The sequence below is a fragment of the Phacochoerus africanus genome, chromosome 4 (genome assembly GCF_016906955.1).
Source record: "Phacochoerus africanus isolate WHEZ1 chromosome 4, ROS_Pafr_v1, whole genome shotgun sequence".
Taxonomy (NCBI): Eukaryota; Metazoa; Chordata; class Mammalia; order Artiodactyla; family Suidae; genus Phacochoerus; species Phacochoerus africanus.
In genome coordinates this window covers 78267418-78284017 of record NC_062547.1, presented here as the reverse complement: position 1 = coordinate 78284017, position 16600 = coordinate 78267418, and the positions used below count along the sequence as shown (strand labels likewise).

Genomic DNA, 16600 nt, shown 5'->3' with positions numbered 1-16600 from the left:
CGAATCCGACTAGGAACCATGAGGTTGCAGGTTCGGTCCCTGCCCTTGCTCAGTGGGTTAACGATCCGGCGTTGCCGTGAGCTGTGGTGTAGGTTGCAGACGCGGCTCTGATCCTGCGTTGCTGTGGCTCTGGCGTAGGCTGGTGGCTACAGCTCCGATTCGACCCCTAGTCTGGGAACCTCCATATGCTGCGGGAGCAGCCCAAGAAATAGCAACAACAACAAATACTGACTTTTTTTTTTTTTTTTTTTTTAAAGAATATGTTTGAGCCTATGTGATTATCAGGCTAAAACTAGCAGGTGTAGGAAGGGGTTACCATACTTGAAAAAGAGGGCAACCACAAATCAAAACCAAATAATACACTCTCAAAAAACTAAAAAAGAGGACACAAGCATAAAAGAAAAGAAAACTATCCAATGAAAAAATAAACAAAGGAAAAACATAAAATCAACTGGAAAACAAGGTTTAAAAGAGCAGTAAATACATATTTATCAATAATTACCTCAATTGTCAGTGAACTGAATGCTCCAATCAAAAGACAGAGCAGCAGACTGGATAGAAAAACAAGAGCCTGCAATATGCTGCCTATAAGAATTTCACCTTAGGGCAAAGGACACATACAAATTGAAAGTGAGGGGATGGAAAAAGTTATTTCATGTTAATAGAAATGAAAGGAAAGCAGGAGTTGCAATACAGAGTAAGACTCTAAAACAAAGGTCATCAAGAAAGATAAGGACACCATTAATGATAAAGGGATCAATTCAAGAAGAGGGTATTATACTTGTCAATATATAAGAGCACCCAAATACATTTAGCAAATACTAACAGACACAAAAGGGGAGATTGATGGGAATACAATAATAATAGGAGACTCTAACACCCAACTTACATCAATGGACAGATCCTCTAGACAGAAAATCAATAAGGAATCAGAGATCCTAAATAACACAATAGAACAGTTAGATTTAATTGATATTTTCATGACATTACATCCAAAAAAGGAGAACATACATTTTTTTCAAGTGCACTCTAGGATTGACCACATACTAGGGCACAAAAATTACAGCAAATTTAAAAGTGTAGAAGTTATTTTAAGCATCTTCTCTGCCCACAATGGCATGAAACTAGAAATCAACCACAGAAAAAGAAATGAAAAAAAAAAAAGAGGCTAAACAACATGCTACTAAAAAACAGTGGGTCAATGAGGAAATCAAAAAGGAAATTAAATACTTTGAGACAAACAACAATGAAAATACAACTATTCAAAATCTATGGGATGCCACAAAAGTAGTTCTTAGAGGGAAGTTCATAGCAATGCAAGCATTCCTCAAAAAAGAAGAAAAATCTCATAAAAAATTAACATACCACCTAAAAGAATTAGAAAATAAGAGAACAAACAAAACCTAAAGTCAGCAGAAGGAAGGAAATCATAAATATCAGAGAGGAAATCAATAAAATATAGACTTAAAAATAATGGAAAAAATCAATAAAACCAAGAGCTAGTTCTTTGAAAAGGTAAACAAAATTGACAAACCCTCTGACCAGATTCACCAAGAAGAGAGAAAGAACCCAAATAAACAAAATAAATGAAAAAGAAATCTCAACAGATATTGCAGAAATTCAAAAACCGTAAGAGAATACTATCAACAATTATATGCCAACAAATTTGACAACCTACAAGAAATGGAAAACTTTTAGAGGTGTATAGCCCACCAGAACTGAAGCAAGAAGAAATAGATCATTTGAACAGACTGATCACTAGAATGAAACTGAATATGTAATAAACAATCCCTATGAACAAAAGTCCAGGACCAGATGGCTTCACAGGGTAATTCTACCAGACATACAACAAAGAACTTATACCTGTCCTTCTTAAACTTTTCCAAATGGTTAAAGAAGGAACACTTTCTATGAAAGCCACCATCACCCTAATACCAAAACCAAATAAAGATACTACCAAAAGAGAAAGTAATACACCAATATTTTTGGTGAAAATAGACACAAAAGTTATCAACCCAATTTTAGTCAACTGAATCCAACAACACATAAAAAAGAATATACACCAAATGGGATTCATCACAAGGACGGTTCAAAATATGCAAATCAATACCATATACCACATTAGCAAAAGTAAAAAAATTATTATCTCAATAGATGCAGAAAAAGCATTTGACAAAATCCAGTATCCATTCATGATAAAACTCTTACTAAAGTGGGCATAGAGGGAACGTGTCTTAACATAATGAAAGCTGTTTATTTATGACAAACTACAGCCAATATAATACTCAATGGAGAAAAACTGAAAGCCTTCCCACTAAAATCTGGAACAAGATAAGGATGCCCACTCTCACCACTTTATTCAACATAGTGTTGGAAGTCGTTGCCAAAGCAGTCAGACAAACAAAAGAAATAAAGTATCCAAATTGGAAGAGAACAGGTAAAATTGTCACTCTGTGCCAATAACATGATACTGTATATGGAAAACCCTAAGGACTGCACACAAAAACTACTCGAACTGATCAACAAATTCAGCAAAGTAGCAGGATATAAGATTAACATTCCGAAATCGGTTGCATTTTTGTATACTAACAATGAAATATTAGAAAAGGAATATAGAAAAAATAACCTTTTAAGATTTCACCCCCAAAAATTAAATACTTAGGAATAAACCTAAGGAGGCAAAAGACTTACATGCTGAGAACTATAAAACCTTAATCAAGGAAATTAAAGAGGATTCAAAGAAATGGAAAGATAACCCATGCTCCTGGATTGGAAGAAATAATATTGTTACAGTGGCCATACTACCCTGAGCAATCTAAAGGTTTAATGCCATCCCTATCAAATTACCCAGGACATTTTTGACAACTAGAAAAATCCAGAAATGCATATGGAAACATAAGAATTGCCAAAGCAATCCTGAGGGGGAAAAAAACCAGGAGGCATAACTCTCCCAGATCTCAGACAATATTACAAAGCTACAGTAATCAAGACAATGTGGTACTTGTACAAAAACAGACATATGGGAGTTTCCATTGTGCCTCAGCAGTTTCCAAATCTGTTACCCATGAGGATACAAGTTCGATCCCTGGCCTCACTCAGTGGGTTAAGGATCTGACATTGCCATGAGCTGTGGTGTAGGTCACAGGTACCTCTTGGATCTGTGTTGCTGTGGCTGTGGTGTAGGCTGGCAGATGCAGTTCCAATTTGACCCCTACTTGGGAACTTCAATAATATGCTGCAGGTGTGGACCTAAAAAAAAAAAAAAAAAAAAACCAAGACATATGGACCAATGGAACAGAATAGAAAGCCTATAAGTAAGTCCAGATATCTACTGTCAGTTAATCTTTGACAGTGGAGGCAAGAATATAAAATGGGAAAAAGACAGTCTCTTCAGAAAGTCATGCTGGGAAAACTGAACAGCTGCGTGTAAATCAACGAAACTAGAACACATCCTTACACCATGTGGAAAAAGTAATTCAAAATGGCTTAAAGACTTACATAATACAAGACAACATAGAACTCCTGAAAGAAAAGATATGCAGAACTTTTTCTGACACCAACCATACAAATGTTTTCTTAGGTTAGTCTCCCAAGGCAATAGAAATAGAAAAAAATAAATAAACCAGTGTGACCTCATCAAACTTACAAGCTTTGGCACAGCAAAGGAAACCATAAAATAAAAAGACAACCTACAGAATAGGAGAAAATTGTTGCAAATGATGCAACCAACAAGAGCTTAACCTCCAGCATATACAAACAACCCAATCGAAAAATGAGCAGACGACCTAAATAGACATTTCTCCAAAGAAGACATACAAATTTCCAAGAGGCACATGAAAAAATGCTCAACATCACTAATTATTAGAGAAATGCAAATCAAAACTACCATGAGGTACCACCTCACATTGGCCAGAACGGCTGTCATTAATAAGTCTACAAATAACAAATGCTAGAGAGGACATGAAGGAAAGGGAACCCTCCTACACTGTTGGTGGGGATGTAAATTGGTACAATCACTGTGGGAAACAGTATGGAGTTCCTTAGAAAACTAAGTATAGAACTACCATATGATCTAGCAGTCCCACTCCTGGGCATATATCTGGACAAAACTTTCATTCAGAAAGATACAGGCATACCTATGTCCATTGTAGCACTCAGTATTCACAATATCCAAGACATGGAAACAACCTAAATGTCCACTGACAGATGAATGGATTAAGAAGACATGGTGCAGGACTTCCCCTGTGGCTCACATCATAACTACTCAGCATTGTCTCTGCAGTGGCTCTGGTTTGATCCCTGGCCTGAGAACTTAGTTTAGCTGTGGTGCGGCCACATTTTTGTTTAAAAGAAATAGAGGAGTTCCCGTCGTGGCTCAGTGGTTAATGAATCCGACTAGGAACCATGAGGTTGCGGGTTTGATCTCTGGCCTTGCTCAGTGGGTTAAGGATCTGGCGTTGCCATGAGCTGTGGTGTAGGTCACAGACTCGGCTCGGATCCCATGTTGCTTTGGCTCTGGTGTAGGCTGGCAGCTACAGCTCCGATTAGACCCCTATCCTGGGAATCTCCATATGCTGTGGGTGTGGCCCTAGAAAAGGCAAAAAAAAAAAAAAGAAAGAAATGTGTTGCAGATACACAGTGGAATACTACTCAGCCATTAAAAGAAGCAAAATAATGCCATTTGCACCAACTTGGATGCAACTAGAGATTCTCATACTAAGTGAAGTAAGTCAGAAAAAGACAACACCCTATGCTATCACTTATATGTGAAATCTAAAATATGGAGAAAATGAACCTATCTACAGAAGAGAAACAGAATCACAGACATAGAGAATAGAGTTGTGGTTGCCAAGTGAGAGGGATGGACTAGGAGTTTGGAGTTAGTAGATGCAAACTATTATATTTAGAATGGATAAGGGATGATGTCCTATTGTATAGCACAGGGAACAATATCCAGTCACTTGTGATAAAACATGATGGGAGATAATAAGAGAAAAAGAATGTATATTGTATATGACTAGGTAACTTTGCAGTACAGCAGAAATTGCCATAACATTGTAAATCAAGTAGATAAAATTTTTTTAAATTGTTATTCCCCTATGAATAAGGTGGTTTTTCTCTGGTTACCTTCCAGAACTGTTTGTCTTTATTTTTAGGAATTTAATTAATATATTGCCTGGTGTAGATTCCTTTAGATTTGTCCTGTTTGGGTTTTGTCAGCTTCTTGAACTTTTAGGTTTAGATTTCTTGCCAAATTGAAGGAGTTTTCAGCTGTTACTTCATTTCTTTAGTACTTTTTCAGCCCTGTTTTCTTTGTCCTCTGCTTCCATGACTCTGAGGACAAGAATGTTAAAATTTGTATTGTGGTTCCACAGGTCCTTGTGTTTCTGTTCATTTTATTTAAATCTGCTTCCTTTCTGTTATTCACATTGGGTGATTCCTATTACTCTGTCTTCCAGTTCACTGATTCTTTCCTCTGACCTTCTATTCTGCTATTTGAACCCATCAAATTTTGTTGTGGGGTTTGTTTTTGTTTTTGTTTTAATCTTTTTGTCCTTTTAGGGCCACACCCATGGCATATGGAGGTTCCCAGGCTAGGGGTCTCATTGGAGCTGTAGCTGCCAGCCTACACCAGAGCCACAGCAATGCCAGATCCGAACTGCTTCTGCGACCTACACCACAACTCATGGCAACCCTAGATCCTTAACCCACGGAGTGAGGCCAGGGATCGAACCCGCAACCTCATGGTTCCTAGTCAGATTTGTTTCTGCTGTGCCATGATGGGAATTCCCTATCAAGTTTTTTATTTCATTTATTCTATTTTTTCAGCTTTAGTATTTCCATTTGGGTTTTTCTGTTTTATTTGTCTACCAGGACTTTTTCTTTGCTGAGTCTTCCTGGTTTTTTTCCACTTACTTCAGGCATGTTTGTAATTTCTCATTGATGCAGTTTTATTTTACCTTCTCTGTTTTGATCAGATTATTCTAATGTTTCTGTCATCTCAGTGTTGGAGTCTGTTATCTTTTTCTTTCAGTTTGAAATCTTCCTGGTTCTTGATATGATCAGTGATTTTCACCTGAAACTGTACATAGCCTATAAGACTCCAGATCTTATTACCTGTTCTGGTTTTCTCTAACACTACTATGGCAGGAAAAATAGAGAGCACCATCTCCTTACTGTCTGGGGGGAAGTAGGAGTTGAGATTCCACTTAGCCTTTGTTGACACCTGAGAGTCAGCTGGGTGTAGGTGGCAGTTTTTGCTCCCTATGTTGTCTCCATAATCACTGCATTGGAGTGACCTCATTACTACTGGGAGATGATAGAAGTATTGACTCTCCTCAGCCTCCTCTGACATCATCCCCAGAAGGGAGATGAAGGAGCACCTCATTACTGTGGGTTGAGGTGGAAATCCAGGCTTCCCTTCGTGATCTCTTCTGATACCACAGAATGGAGGAGGAGGAGCTTTGTTACTGCCTGGAAGGGGTAAATGAACCAGCTCCCTAGCTGGCCTTCTCTGACACTACCCTGCTAGGTTTGTTGGGGCACCTCCTTACTTCCTCATAAGAGTGAAAGTCTAAGCTCCCTGATTGATTGGTCCTTGCTGGCATAACTAGAGAAGCCACCATGTGTGTTTCTTTAGTGTTTAGGTAGAGTAGAGCTGTAACTATCTAAAGGTTTTGTTTTGTTAGGCTGCCCTTTCCATGTCTTGGCTTTTGTTTGATTTTTTTTTTTTTTCCTGTACTCATTGGTGTTTCCTTGTTGCTGGCTTCTTTATCTCCATGTCTGGGAAATATAAGGCAAATAATAAACCCAAGGAATTCACCACTGTTGTTCCTCAGGTCCTAAGGTCTTTGGCCATTCTGCCTTCTCACCACATTTCAGAGTCTTATATTTGTTTACACTTGATTATAGATATTTTAGTTGTATTTAACAGGACCAATAGGGAAAAGTATGTTTATTTCATCATTCCAAAAATGACTTCTCTCATTCACTTTTGTTCCTTAGTTCTCAGCACTCAATATCATGTTTTAATTCCAGCATTGTGTTGTACTTTTCACCTTTATCCTATGTATATTACTTTTTCAAGCAATGAAGAGCAGATTAATTTTAAGTTTAAAGGAATTCCAAAAACTAAGGAGGCATTGGAGGAAATATACCATTTGGCTTCATGCATTTATTAGAGAGTCAAAAATAAATGTTTGGATGAGCAATGAAATCCTTCTGTAAAGCACAGGGAACTATATCCAATCACCTGTGATGGAACATGATGGAGGATAATGTGAGAAAAAGAATGTGTGTATTTGGGAGTTCCTGTTGTGGCTCAGCGGAAACAAATCTGACTAGTTTCCATGAGGATGCAGGCTCAGTCCCTGGCCTCACTCAGTGGGTCTGGGATCTGGCATTGCTGTGAGCTGTGGTATAGGTTGCAGATCTGGCTCAGATCCTGCATTGCTATGGCTGTGGTGTAAGCCAGCAGCTGTAACTCTCATTTGACCCCTAGCCTGGGAATTTCCATATGCTGAGGGTGCAACCCTAAAAAGCCAAAAAAGGTGGGGGGAGGTTAGATATATATGTGTGTATAACTGGGTCACTTTGCTGTGCAGCAGAAATTGATGGAACATTGTAAATCAACTATAATGAAAAAAATAAATGTTTGAGATGGTTTTTAACCTTATAGAAAGATCTTAGAAGGGAAGGTAATATAGTTGGAAGTAGTGGTTGCCTCTAAATATGTTTTACACTAGAAAAATAGTGAAAAGATAACATTAGTGTAGGCCTTTAGAATGGGATGCTAACCTGGTACTGAGGAGTTTTTAGTAGACTTCATTTTCTCAAGATAACATACGGAGAGGTAACTTTCAGGTTATAAAACTACCTGTCTCATTAGATTGTGACTAAATGAAAATTACAGGGCCCTGGTAGCTGTAAAGAACTGTACACATATGGGGAAATGATACTATTGTAACTTGTCTTCCTGCAAATACATACTTTACACTTACTTATAGGAGCATGTTTTTACAGTTACAGTTTTTAAATCCTAAAGACCTTAAGGGTCAAATAACCTAGCTATTCTTCCTATCCATGAGTTCAGCTTTTAATGAAGGATACTCTACTACCTCACAAGTTGGAACATTTCATCTTAAATCGTTCCGATGTTTACCAACCACTTCTCTTCTGAGCTGGCTTTCCTCTTATATCCTATCCTTTAGTCCTCATTCTACCTTTTGAGCCTTTGAGTTCGCTCTTTCACAAAAGGAAAATAAAAACACTTTTTTCTCTGTGCTGAGATCATTCTTATATAGCCTACCTTTTTTTTTAAATTTGGAATGGCTAAGATGTTTCATCATTTTGACTATCTTCAATCTTTAGAATTTATTAGTCTGTCTTCTTTCCTTTCTTTCTCTCTCTTTCCCACACTCCCAGTATATGGAAGTTCTTGAGCCAGTAATTGAATTCAAGCCACAGATGCAACCTACAGCACAGCTGTGGCAACGCCAGATCCTTAACTTACTGCGCCGCAGCAGGAACTCCACAGCCTTTTTGTGTGTGTGTTGTCTTTTTATGGCCACATCTACTGCACATGGAGGTTCCCAGGCTAGGAGCCAAATCAGAGCTATAGCCGCTGGCCTACAGCACAGCCACAACTACACCAGATCCCAGCCGTGTCTGCAACCTATATCACAGCTCATGGCAACACCATATCCTTAACCCACTGAGTGAGGCCAGGGATTGAACCTGTGTCCTCATAGATACTAGTCAGATTCATTTCCACTGAGCCACGTCCAGAGCTCCCTAGTGTTTCTTAAAATGAGGCATTGATAGGAATTTTGCTTTCAAAACTGTGTACTATACAGTTATTTCTTGTATGTAAGAAATCCTGAGAGGATCTGAGAATGACAGATACATGTAATTCATTTCATTTTCTTTCGTTTTTGGCACTTATGAAACAGTGATTGAATTTACAGATTAGATCACTCTCCTGTGGTTTTCTCCCCTTTTAGTGGCTTATCTTAAGGTCTGTCCTGTCTTATTAATTTTACTCATTGGAATTTTTAAAAATCTAAGTGCTAGACTGCATTTTTTGTTAGGATGTGGTCTTGTTATTTTTGTTTCATTCTTAAATTTTGATTCATTATATTGTCTGCCACCTTTCTTTGCCTAGTTCTTCTTCCCCCCCTTCCCCAATCTAGTTTCACTTATGAAAGTGTTGATGAGGCAGGGTCAGATGCAGAGCACTGTTGCATATCTTCTAGATTAACATCAGTCCGTTAATAATCATTTTTTGACTACCTGTATAGAACATGAATGATTTTTACTCTTTATGCCAAAAACTGAAAAAAATAATATTTTCTCTAGTTTGATATGTTAATATATATGTAGTTAATATACACTGTTATAAGATGATCTAGTGATTTTGGTATATTTTTCAATTATTAAATATTTTAGTACTTGTCTTGGTTTCATTTTACCTATTTAAAAATATTTCCAGGAAATCCACTTACCCAGGATATTTTGAACCTCTATCTGGAACCAGATGGAACAAGAAGGCTACTGAACTATTTGCTTGATAATTTGGCAGGTACTGCAAAAAGAAGTAAGTGGTCATTTGATTAAACCTTTTTTTTAGAAAGACATATAAGAATACTGTTTAATTTTGTGTTTTATATTCAACTAGTTTCAACAGAACAACCACCTCCAAGATCTTGGATTATGTTACAAGAACCAGACAGAACTCGGCCAACGGGTTGGTAGCCTAATTTTTTTAAATCTTATTTTTACTTGGTCTTTATAAATCTAACAGTATCGTTGGCATGCTTTAGATTATGGGCAGTGTTACAGTAGAATGTTTAAGGTTGGTTTGGTTTGGGGAATAATAATAAAGACTTGTTTACCTGGCCTCTATGCAATACTATGGAAAGTATGGTATAGAGCATACTTCTCAACAAGAGCCGATTTTATCCCCTAGAGGACATTTGACAATGTCTGGAGATAATTTTTTCTTTTTAATTTTTTATTTTTTACAGCCCCACCTGCTACATATGGAAGTTGCCAGGGGTCAAATAAGAGCTGCAGCTGCTAGCCTACACCACAGCCATCAGCCACACCAGATCCAAGCCGCATCTGCAACCTATGCTGCAGCTTGTGGCAACTCTGGATCTTTAACCCACTGAGCAAGGCCAGGAATTGATCCTGCATCCTCATGGACATTATGTCAGATTCCTAACCTGCTGAGCCACAACGGGAATTACTGGAGATATTTTTTGATTGTCACCAACTGGTGGAAGTGCTCCTGGCATCTTGCGGCTAGAAATCAGAGATGCTATAGTGCAAAGCAGAGCCCAACAGGAAAGAATTTATCTACCCACAATGTCAGTGGTGCTGCCGTTGAAAAATCCTGCTATAAACTGTTCATCAAATTCAGTTATACTAAATTCACCAAAATCTTTCTATATTGTAAGTTTCCAAACTCTGCTGTATTCGTTACATTTGATAAGATTTTAAGATCGCCAAAACACCTACTCAAAAGAGAAATGAAACTAATATCCTCTAATCTTTTAAAATTGTACAAAAATAGTTTGAATACTTCTATGATGTATGCAACAGGTTTTGGTCTATAATATCCCTTTTCTTTCATGTGAATTAATAGTAGTTCTGTAGAAGGAAAGTAGAAATTTTATTAAGAAGCCCATTAAGAAAACTGTCAAATTTCCACATCCCACATTAACAATTGATGAAGTGATGGAGGGAGCACAGAAATGAGGAGCCTAGTCTTAGAGAGTGAAGGGCTCAAGGTCTTAGTCTTTTAGCTTCTGAACCTTCTGTGTGTACCTCTGTAGCAGGAGATACATTATTATTGACATTATAATTTGTTTGCATATCTATCCTTCATTATCTGACTTAATTTATGCCGTGTCTGGCATATAGTAGCTTCGCAATGAATATATATTGAATAAAGTCATACTTAGCATTGAAGTGAAAACTATTGAAATTAATTATGTTTTTTTTTTCCTGCCACATGTGTGAATAAGTAAAGTTATTTTTCCTACAGCCTTGTTTTCTGTCATGTGCTATAATGTTCTTTGTGATAAATATGCGACCCGGCAGTTATATGGCTACTGTCCATCATGGGCACTAAATTGGGACTACAGGAAAAAGGCCATTATTCAAGAAATCTTGAGTTGTAATGCTGATATTATAAGTCTTCAGGTAAGTCATTAGAAGAGTTTAAATTGCACAAATACCACAACATTGATAAAGCAAAGAGCAATTTAGGAATGCATTATACTACACATTTGAAGTCAGAGCTTTAGCAGTTCTTAAAATACTGACTTTTTCTGTATTTAGAGAATTCTGAGAGTATTCACTACCTGCTTGGTTTTGTAGCACTGTGCTGCCAGATTAAGCAGTTGGGTTAAGCTGGGTTTTAAGCGTTTGCTCTGACAGTTAAAATATTCACCTTCCCCTCCCTGTTGCCACCACACACTATTTTTGAATTGGATGACAATGTTACTGAAATTATGGCATTGTCTAGGTATAATTTTGCTTTACTACCAGTGGCAATTGAATAGGGCAAAGCAGAAAGAGCATAGAACCTGGTGCACAATAACTGTATTCTCAGTCCAACTCTCATAATAACATAACCTTAGGCAAGTCACTTTCTTCTTGTGGCCTGAAATTATGATCTGTGGAGGTCCTTCTACCTCTCTGATTTTTGTTCTACGCTAATTCTAAAATACAAGGAAATATGCATGCATTAAAGTATATGTCTTTACTGCTAAACAACAAAGAATTGACCTTGTCAACTGGTACCTCTAAAAGGATAAAGAGGTGTTCTGATTAGTTTCAGATAAATTACATTGAAAAGGTACTACATTCTTTATTCTGCTGATCAGTCCTTTAACATTATTTAAGCTCTTAAACTGCATATAAAGTTTATGCCTAGAAATAATTTTTCTTATGAAATAACTTTGCTGTTTACAATTTTTCAGGAGGTTGAAACAGAACAGTATTACAGTTTTTTTCTGGTAGAACTGAAAGACCGAGGCTATAGTGGATTTTTTAGTCCTAAATCTAGAGCTAGGACAATGTCAGAACAAGAAAGAAAACATGTTGATGGCTGTGCAATATTCTTCAAGACAGAAAAGTAAGTCATCTTATATTTTAAAAAGAAATTTTTCTCTGTATTTGCAGGGCGGGGGCCAAGGGGACAGAAATTAGTTGGCAAATAAGAGAATGAGGCATTATATTATTACTCAAGAAAAAATACTGTTGACTTAGAGGTTTGTATTGATTCATCAAAAATGTTTTAGAAGACATTTTCAAAGTGCTGCTGTTTCTTCAGGTGTTTGTCAGGGTTTAACTTCAGTTGTTAATTGAAACACCTTGTAATTGCATTCCATCTGGGATGGTAGGGATTCTTAAGTCCATACTTTGGAAGATGATTGTTTTATAATTACAAGATGAAATAGTCCAACATGAAACTTCAACAGAAGAGGACTGTATTATCCTAAGCTATGAAAGTTTTTCAAGATGTTATTTGTGTCTGTAACAGACTGAGAACAACTTAAATGGACATGGGAAGCTTGTCATTAAGTGTGGAGGATTTTCCATAATTTGATTTACATGCCTTGATATCCTTTAAGGAAATTTGGGAAAACTCCATTTTCCACAAAGCTAATTAATGTCTTGGTATTCCCAATTTTATACTTGTGCGTGTTTTTGTTTTTGTTTTAGATTTACTTTGGTTCAGAAACACACTGTTGAATTTAATCAGCTAGCGATGGCAAATTCAGAAGGGTCTGAAGCTATGCTGAACAGAGTCATGACAAAAGATAACATTGGAGTTGCTGTACTGCTAGAACTTCGAAAGGAATTGATTGAAATATCATGTGAGTGACCTTTTCACTTCCTATAAAATTAATCTCTAAAATTTAATAGAAAACAGAAAGTTTGTTATGTTTTAATAGTCTTATCTAACACCTGAAGAAACTCAGAATTTAAATCTTTTCTAAAGTACCCTTTTTTTCTGTACCACAAAGCTTAAGATGGGAAAGCATTGCCCAGAAAAGTTATTTCAAATCTTAAAGGGCATAAAGCCAAAGGGAAAAAACAGGTTTCTTGGGAAGACCAAGAGTTTTTCACATAAAAGAAATGTCAAAGTGAATATTCATTAAAATAACTGCTCAGAGAGAGGAACTTCATACACTTCTATAACTTCTTGGCAACAAGAATATTCTATATGCTGACTTCTCTTCCTGACCGACTTATAGTCATTATCTTAAAGTTCTTGAGTCTTGAAAATGAACCACTTATTTCAAGTTTAAAGTATATTTAGAGTGGCTGTCATACCAAGATCTGAAACTTCTGTCCCTTGAGCAACAGTTGGAAAATGGGGTGTTTACCTTGAAGGATAGAAAAAATGAAAGATGAAACATATCAGTGACTGTCTTAACTATATCTTAAGAAACAGGGTGTGGGTTTAAAATTATGACACTCACTTTAGTTCATCTGAACCAAGACTAGAAGTTATAAGTGGACAGAAGTGTTAAAATCAAGCTGTCCCAAATAGAATGAGCTGTGTTTGTTCAAATAGTGAATGCCCTAAGTTGGAAGTACTCAACTCAGAGGCTAGATGTCTATTTCTCAGGTTTGTTGTAGGGTAGATTCAGTCATCAGGTGGGAGTCGTTAACTAAATTTTAGGGGTTTTTTTTCATTCCCAAGACTCTTGAGATATTACTTGCTTTCAGACCCTGTGTGAATATATGGGCTGATGGACAGGTTTTGTTTGTCTTCTTTTTATCTAATATAGCTGGAAAGCCACATCTTGGAACAGAAAAACAACTTATTCTTGTGGCTAATGCTCATATGCATTGGGACCCTGAATACTCTGATGTGAAGTTGGTTCAAACGATGATGTTCCTCTCAGAAGTGAAGAACATTATTGACAAAGCTTCAAGAAGCCTTCAGTCCAGTGTATTGGGAGAATTTGGAACTATTCCACTGGTGTTGTGTGCAGATCTTAATTCTTTGCCGGACTCTGGTAAACACACACACACACACACAAATGCTCTTTTATTATATAGAATATATACTGACTTAAAAAAAAGGTTTTGTAATGTGTTGTTTCTGATAATTCCAAATTTCATTAGTCAAAATGAAAATTCAGTTTCTACAGTTTGTAGTGGCAACTCTGAATCAGGTTAAAACATTTTTTTGTGGAGTAGGGAGACCATTTTGAAAATGAAATTATATTATGAAAAACCTCAGGAGTGAAGGATGTTAATCATCTTCAGTAAGCACGTAGGTGATAACTTGAAGTAACTCATTAAAGAACATATAATTGTATTTTCACTATCCCCAGGTTATATGTAATCCAGACTCTGAAAAGGTTATTAAGACAGCCTCTTTGGGATTCCAGCACGTGGTAGTATGATCCAGTTTAAATTTTGCTGTGTATTAAAGGATCTCAAGTTTTGGTGGGCTTGATTAGAAAAATACACCTTGGGTGGAAATTGAGGGTTTTTTTATTAATGTAGCTCAAGCAAGTGACCTTTAACAAAAAAAGAATAAGAATCTTGATTTTTATTACAAAGCAGAAGAATACAGAAAGCCTTATTCTTGAATACTTTTCCATTGATAGTACAGTGAATAAACTGTAGTCCTTGAAATACCAAACCAAGTATTTCTTTTTTGTCCTTCAGCCCCTTGTTTATGCTTTCTCATATACATAAGAATACTTTACCTTGGAAATACATGCATGCATGAATGTGTGCACACACACAGTTTTGGAGTGGTTAAATTCAATAGCACATCGTTGCCATCAGATGACATCCATTAATAATGTATAAACTATGTTAAAATTAGTTTCCAGGGGAAATAAAGGTGTCTCAGATCCATAACTCTTTAAATCACCTCATCAGAGCTATCTGGGGATTTCTAGCAATTTCTCTATATACTTCTCATGCTTTATTTATTTTTTTTTTTTCCTTTTTTGGCTGCCCTGCAGCATATGGAGTTCCTGGGCCAGGGATCAGATCCCAGCCACAGTCACGACCCAAGCCACGGCTTTGGCAACACTGGATCCTTAACCCATTGTTCTGGGCCAGAAATCAAACTCTTGTTCCAGAGCTCCCAATATGCCGAACTCCTCATGCACTATGTAGCTACAAAGTGTCTGAGAGGCAAAGAGAGACTGTTGTTAAATAATACAGATCTTAAGACCCATTTCCATGTTGCAAAATCCAGTATTTTAATAGCAAAAAACCGTACATGGGAAAATGTGCAATTTTGCTAATTAAATGAAAATTAAAATAAATATTTGTGGGAGTTCCCGTCATGGTGCAGTGGAAATGAATCCAGCTAGGTTGCAGGTTTGATCCCTGGCCTTGCTCAGTAGGTTAAGGATTTGGCATTGCTATGAGCTGTGGTGTAGGTCACAGACGCGGCTCAGATCCTGATATTTGTGGAGCCCATCTTATGCTTTAACATATTGGGATGTTAGTGTCTAGGGATGGTGAAGTTGCTCTGTAACTCTTTCATAGTTGGCAGTATAATAAATACTGGGTCAGTTAATCCTAATCTTAGTATTTTGTACTAAGTAAACAAGCAGAAACCTACATACCAAGATGTTGGTTGTGGTGTTAATTTTTTTTTAAGTAGAAACAACATGAATTTTTAAAAAACAAAGTGGTTTCACAAATACTATACATCAGCCCAGTTGTATTACACAGTCATTAGAAACATAATTGAGAAAACACATAAGTTCTTGTGATACAGTAAAGTGTAAATGTAAAATATTATACTATTACTAAAACCACATAGAAATGAATTTCTATAAGCTCTGGCAAATGTGAAAACATTTTAAAAAGTGGGAATATGTGTGATTTAAAGCTGTTTACTATTGAGTTATCTTATTAGTTATATGTTAGTTATTCACTCTGTGTTATACTTTACAATGCAACAGGTACATTTATTTTCATTATAGGTGTTGTAGAATATTTGAGCACTGGTGGAGTAGAAACAAATCATAAAGACTTCAAGGAACTGAGGTATAATGAAAGTCTTACAAACTTCAGCTGTAATGGGAAAAATGGGACAACCAATGGAAGGATCACTCACGGTTTCAAGTTAAAGAGTGCCTATGAGAGTGGCCTGATGCCTTACACAAATTACACATTTGATTTTAAGGTGAGTCTTGAGGTTAATAAACTTAAAACATCCATTTTGTAAGAGAGTCTTGTAACTTTACAATGGCTTTAAAATGTTAATATTCAGAATGGAATTAAGGTATCTCAATATAGTTGACAGCAATGTTCTTTTGTTATTCCATGTCATTAGAGTAGAATTACATTTAATTAGAGTCTCATCCCTGCCTTATAGATACCTGTTTGAATCATTTCCAGGGGTAAGAAATCAGATGAAATAATGATAGTAAATCCTGAGTAACTGTCATCTCTTTGGGCAGTTAGTTTTTTATGGGCTCATTACTAACAGCGTGGATATGCAAAACCGTCATATCTAACTTGATATCAGTTCAGATGAGGTGTTCCGTCTCTCCTCTTTCAATTTAATTGACACTGTACTCCTTGAGAACCAAAT

General features: G+C 36.7%; 1 protein-coding gene across 4 annotated transcripts in view; it reads left to right on the top strand.

Moving 5' to 3' along the window:
* CNOT6 (CCR4-NOT transcription complex subunit 6) overlaps positions 1-16600 on the top strand; it is a 68392-nt gene that overhangs the window by 47850 nt on the left and 3942 nt on the right. For 3 of the 4 annotated variants that reach the window (XM_047777854.1, XM_047777852.1, XM_047777855.1), the window contains exons 5-11: positions 9491-9595; positions 9677-9745; positions 11051-11208; positions 11991-12145; positions 12736-12890; positions 13812-14042; positions 15987-16189. In XM_047777854.1, the coding sequence (XP_047633810.1) occupies positions 9491-9595; positions 9677-9745; positions 11051-11208; positions 11991-12145; positions 12736-12890; positions 13812-14042; positions 15987-16189 (1076 nt within the window). The remainder of the gene's footprint in view (positions 1-9490; positions 9596-9676; positions 9746-11050; positions 11209-11990; positions 12146-12735; positions 12891-13811; positions 14043-15986; positions 16190-16600) is intronic. The other variant, XM_047777853.1, reaches the window with a different exon arrangement.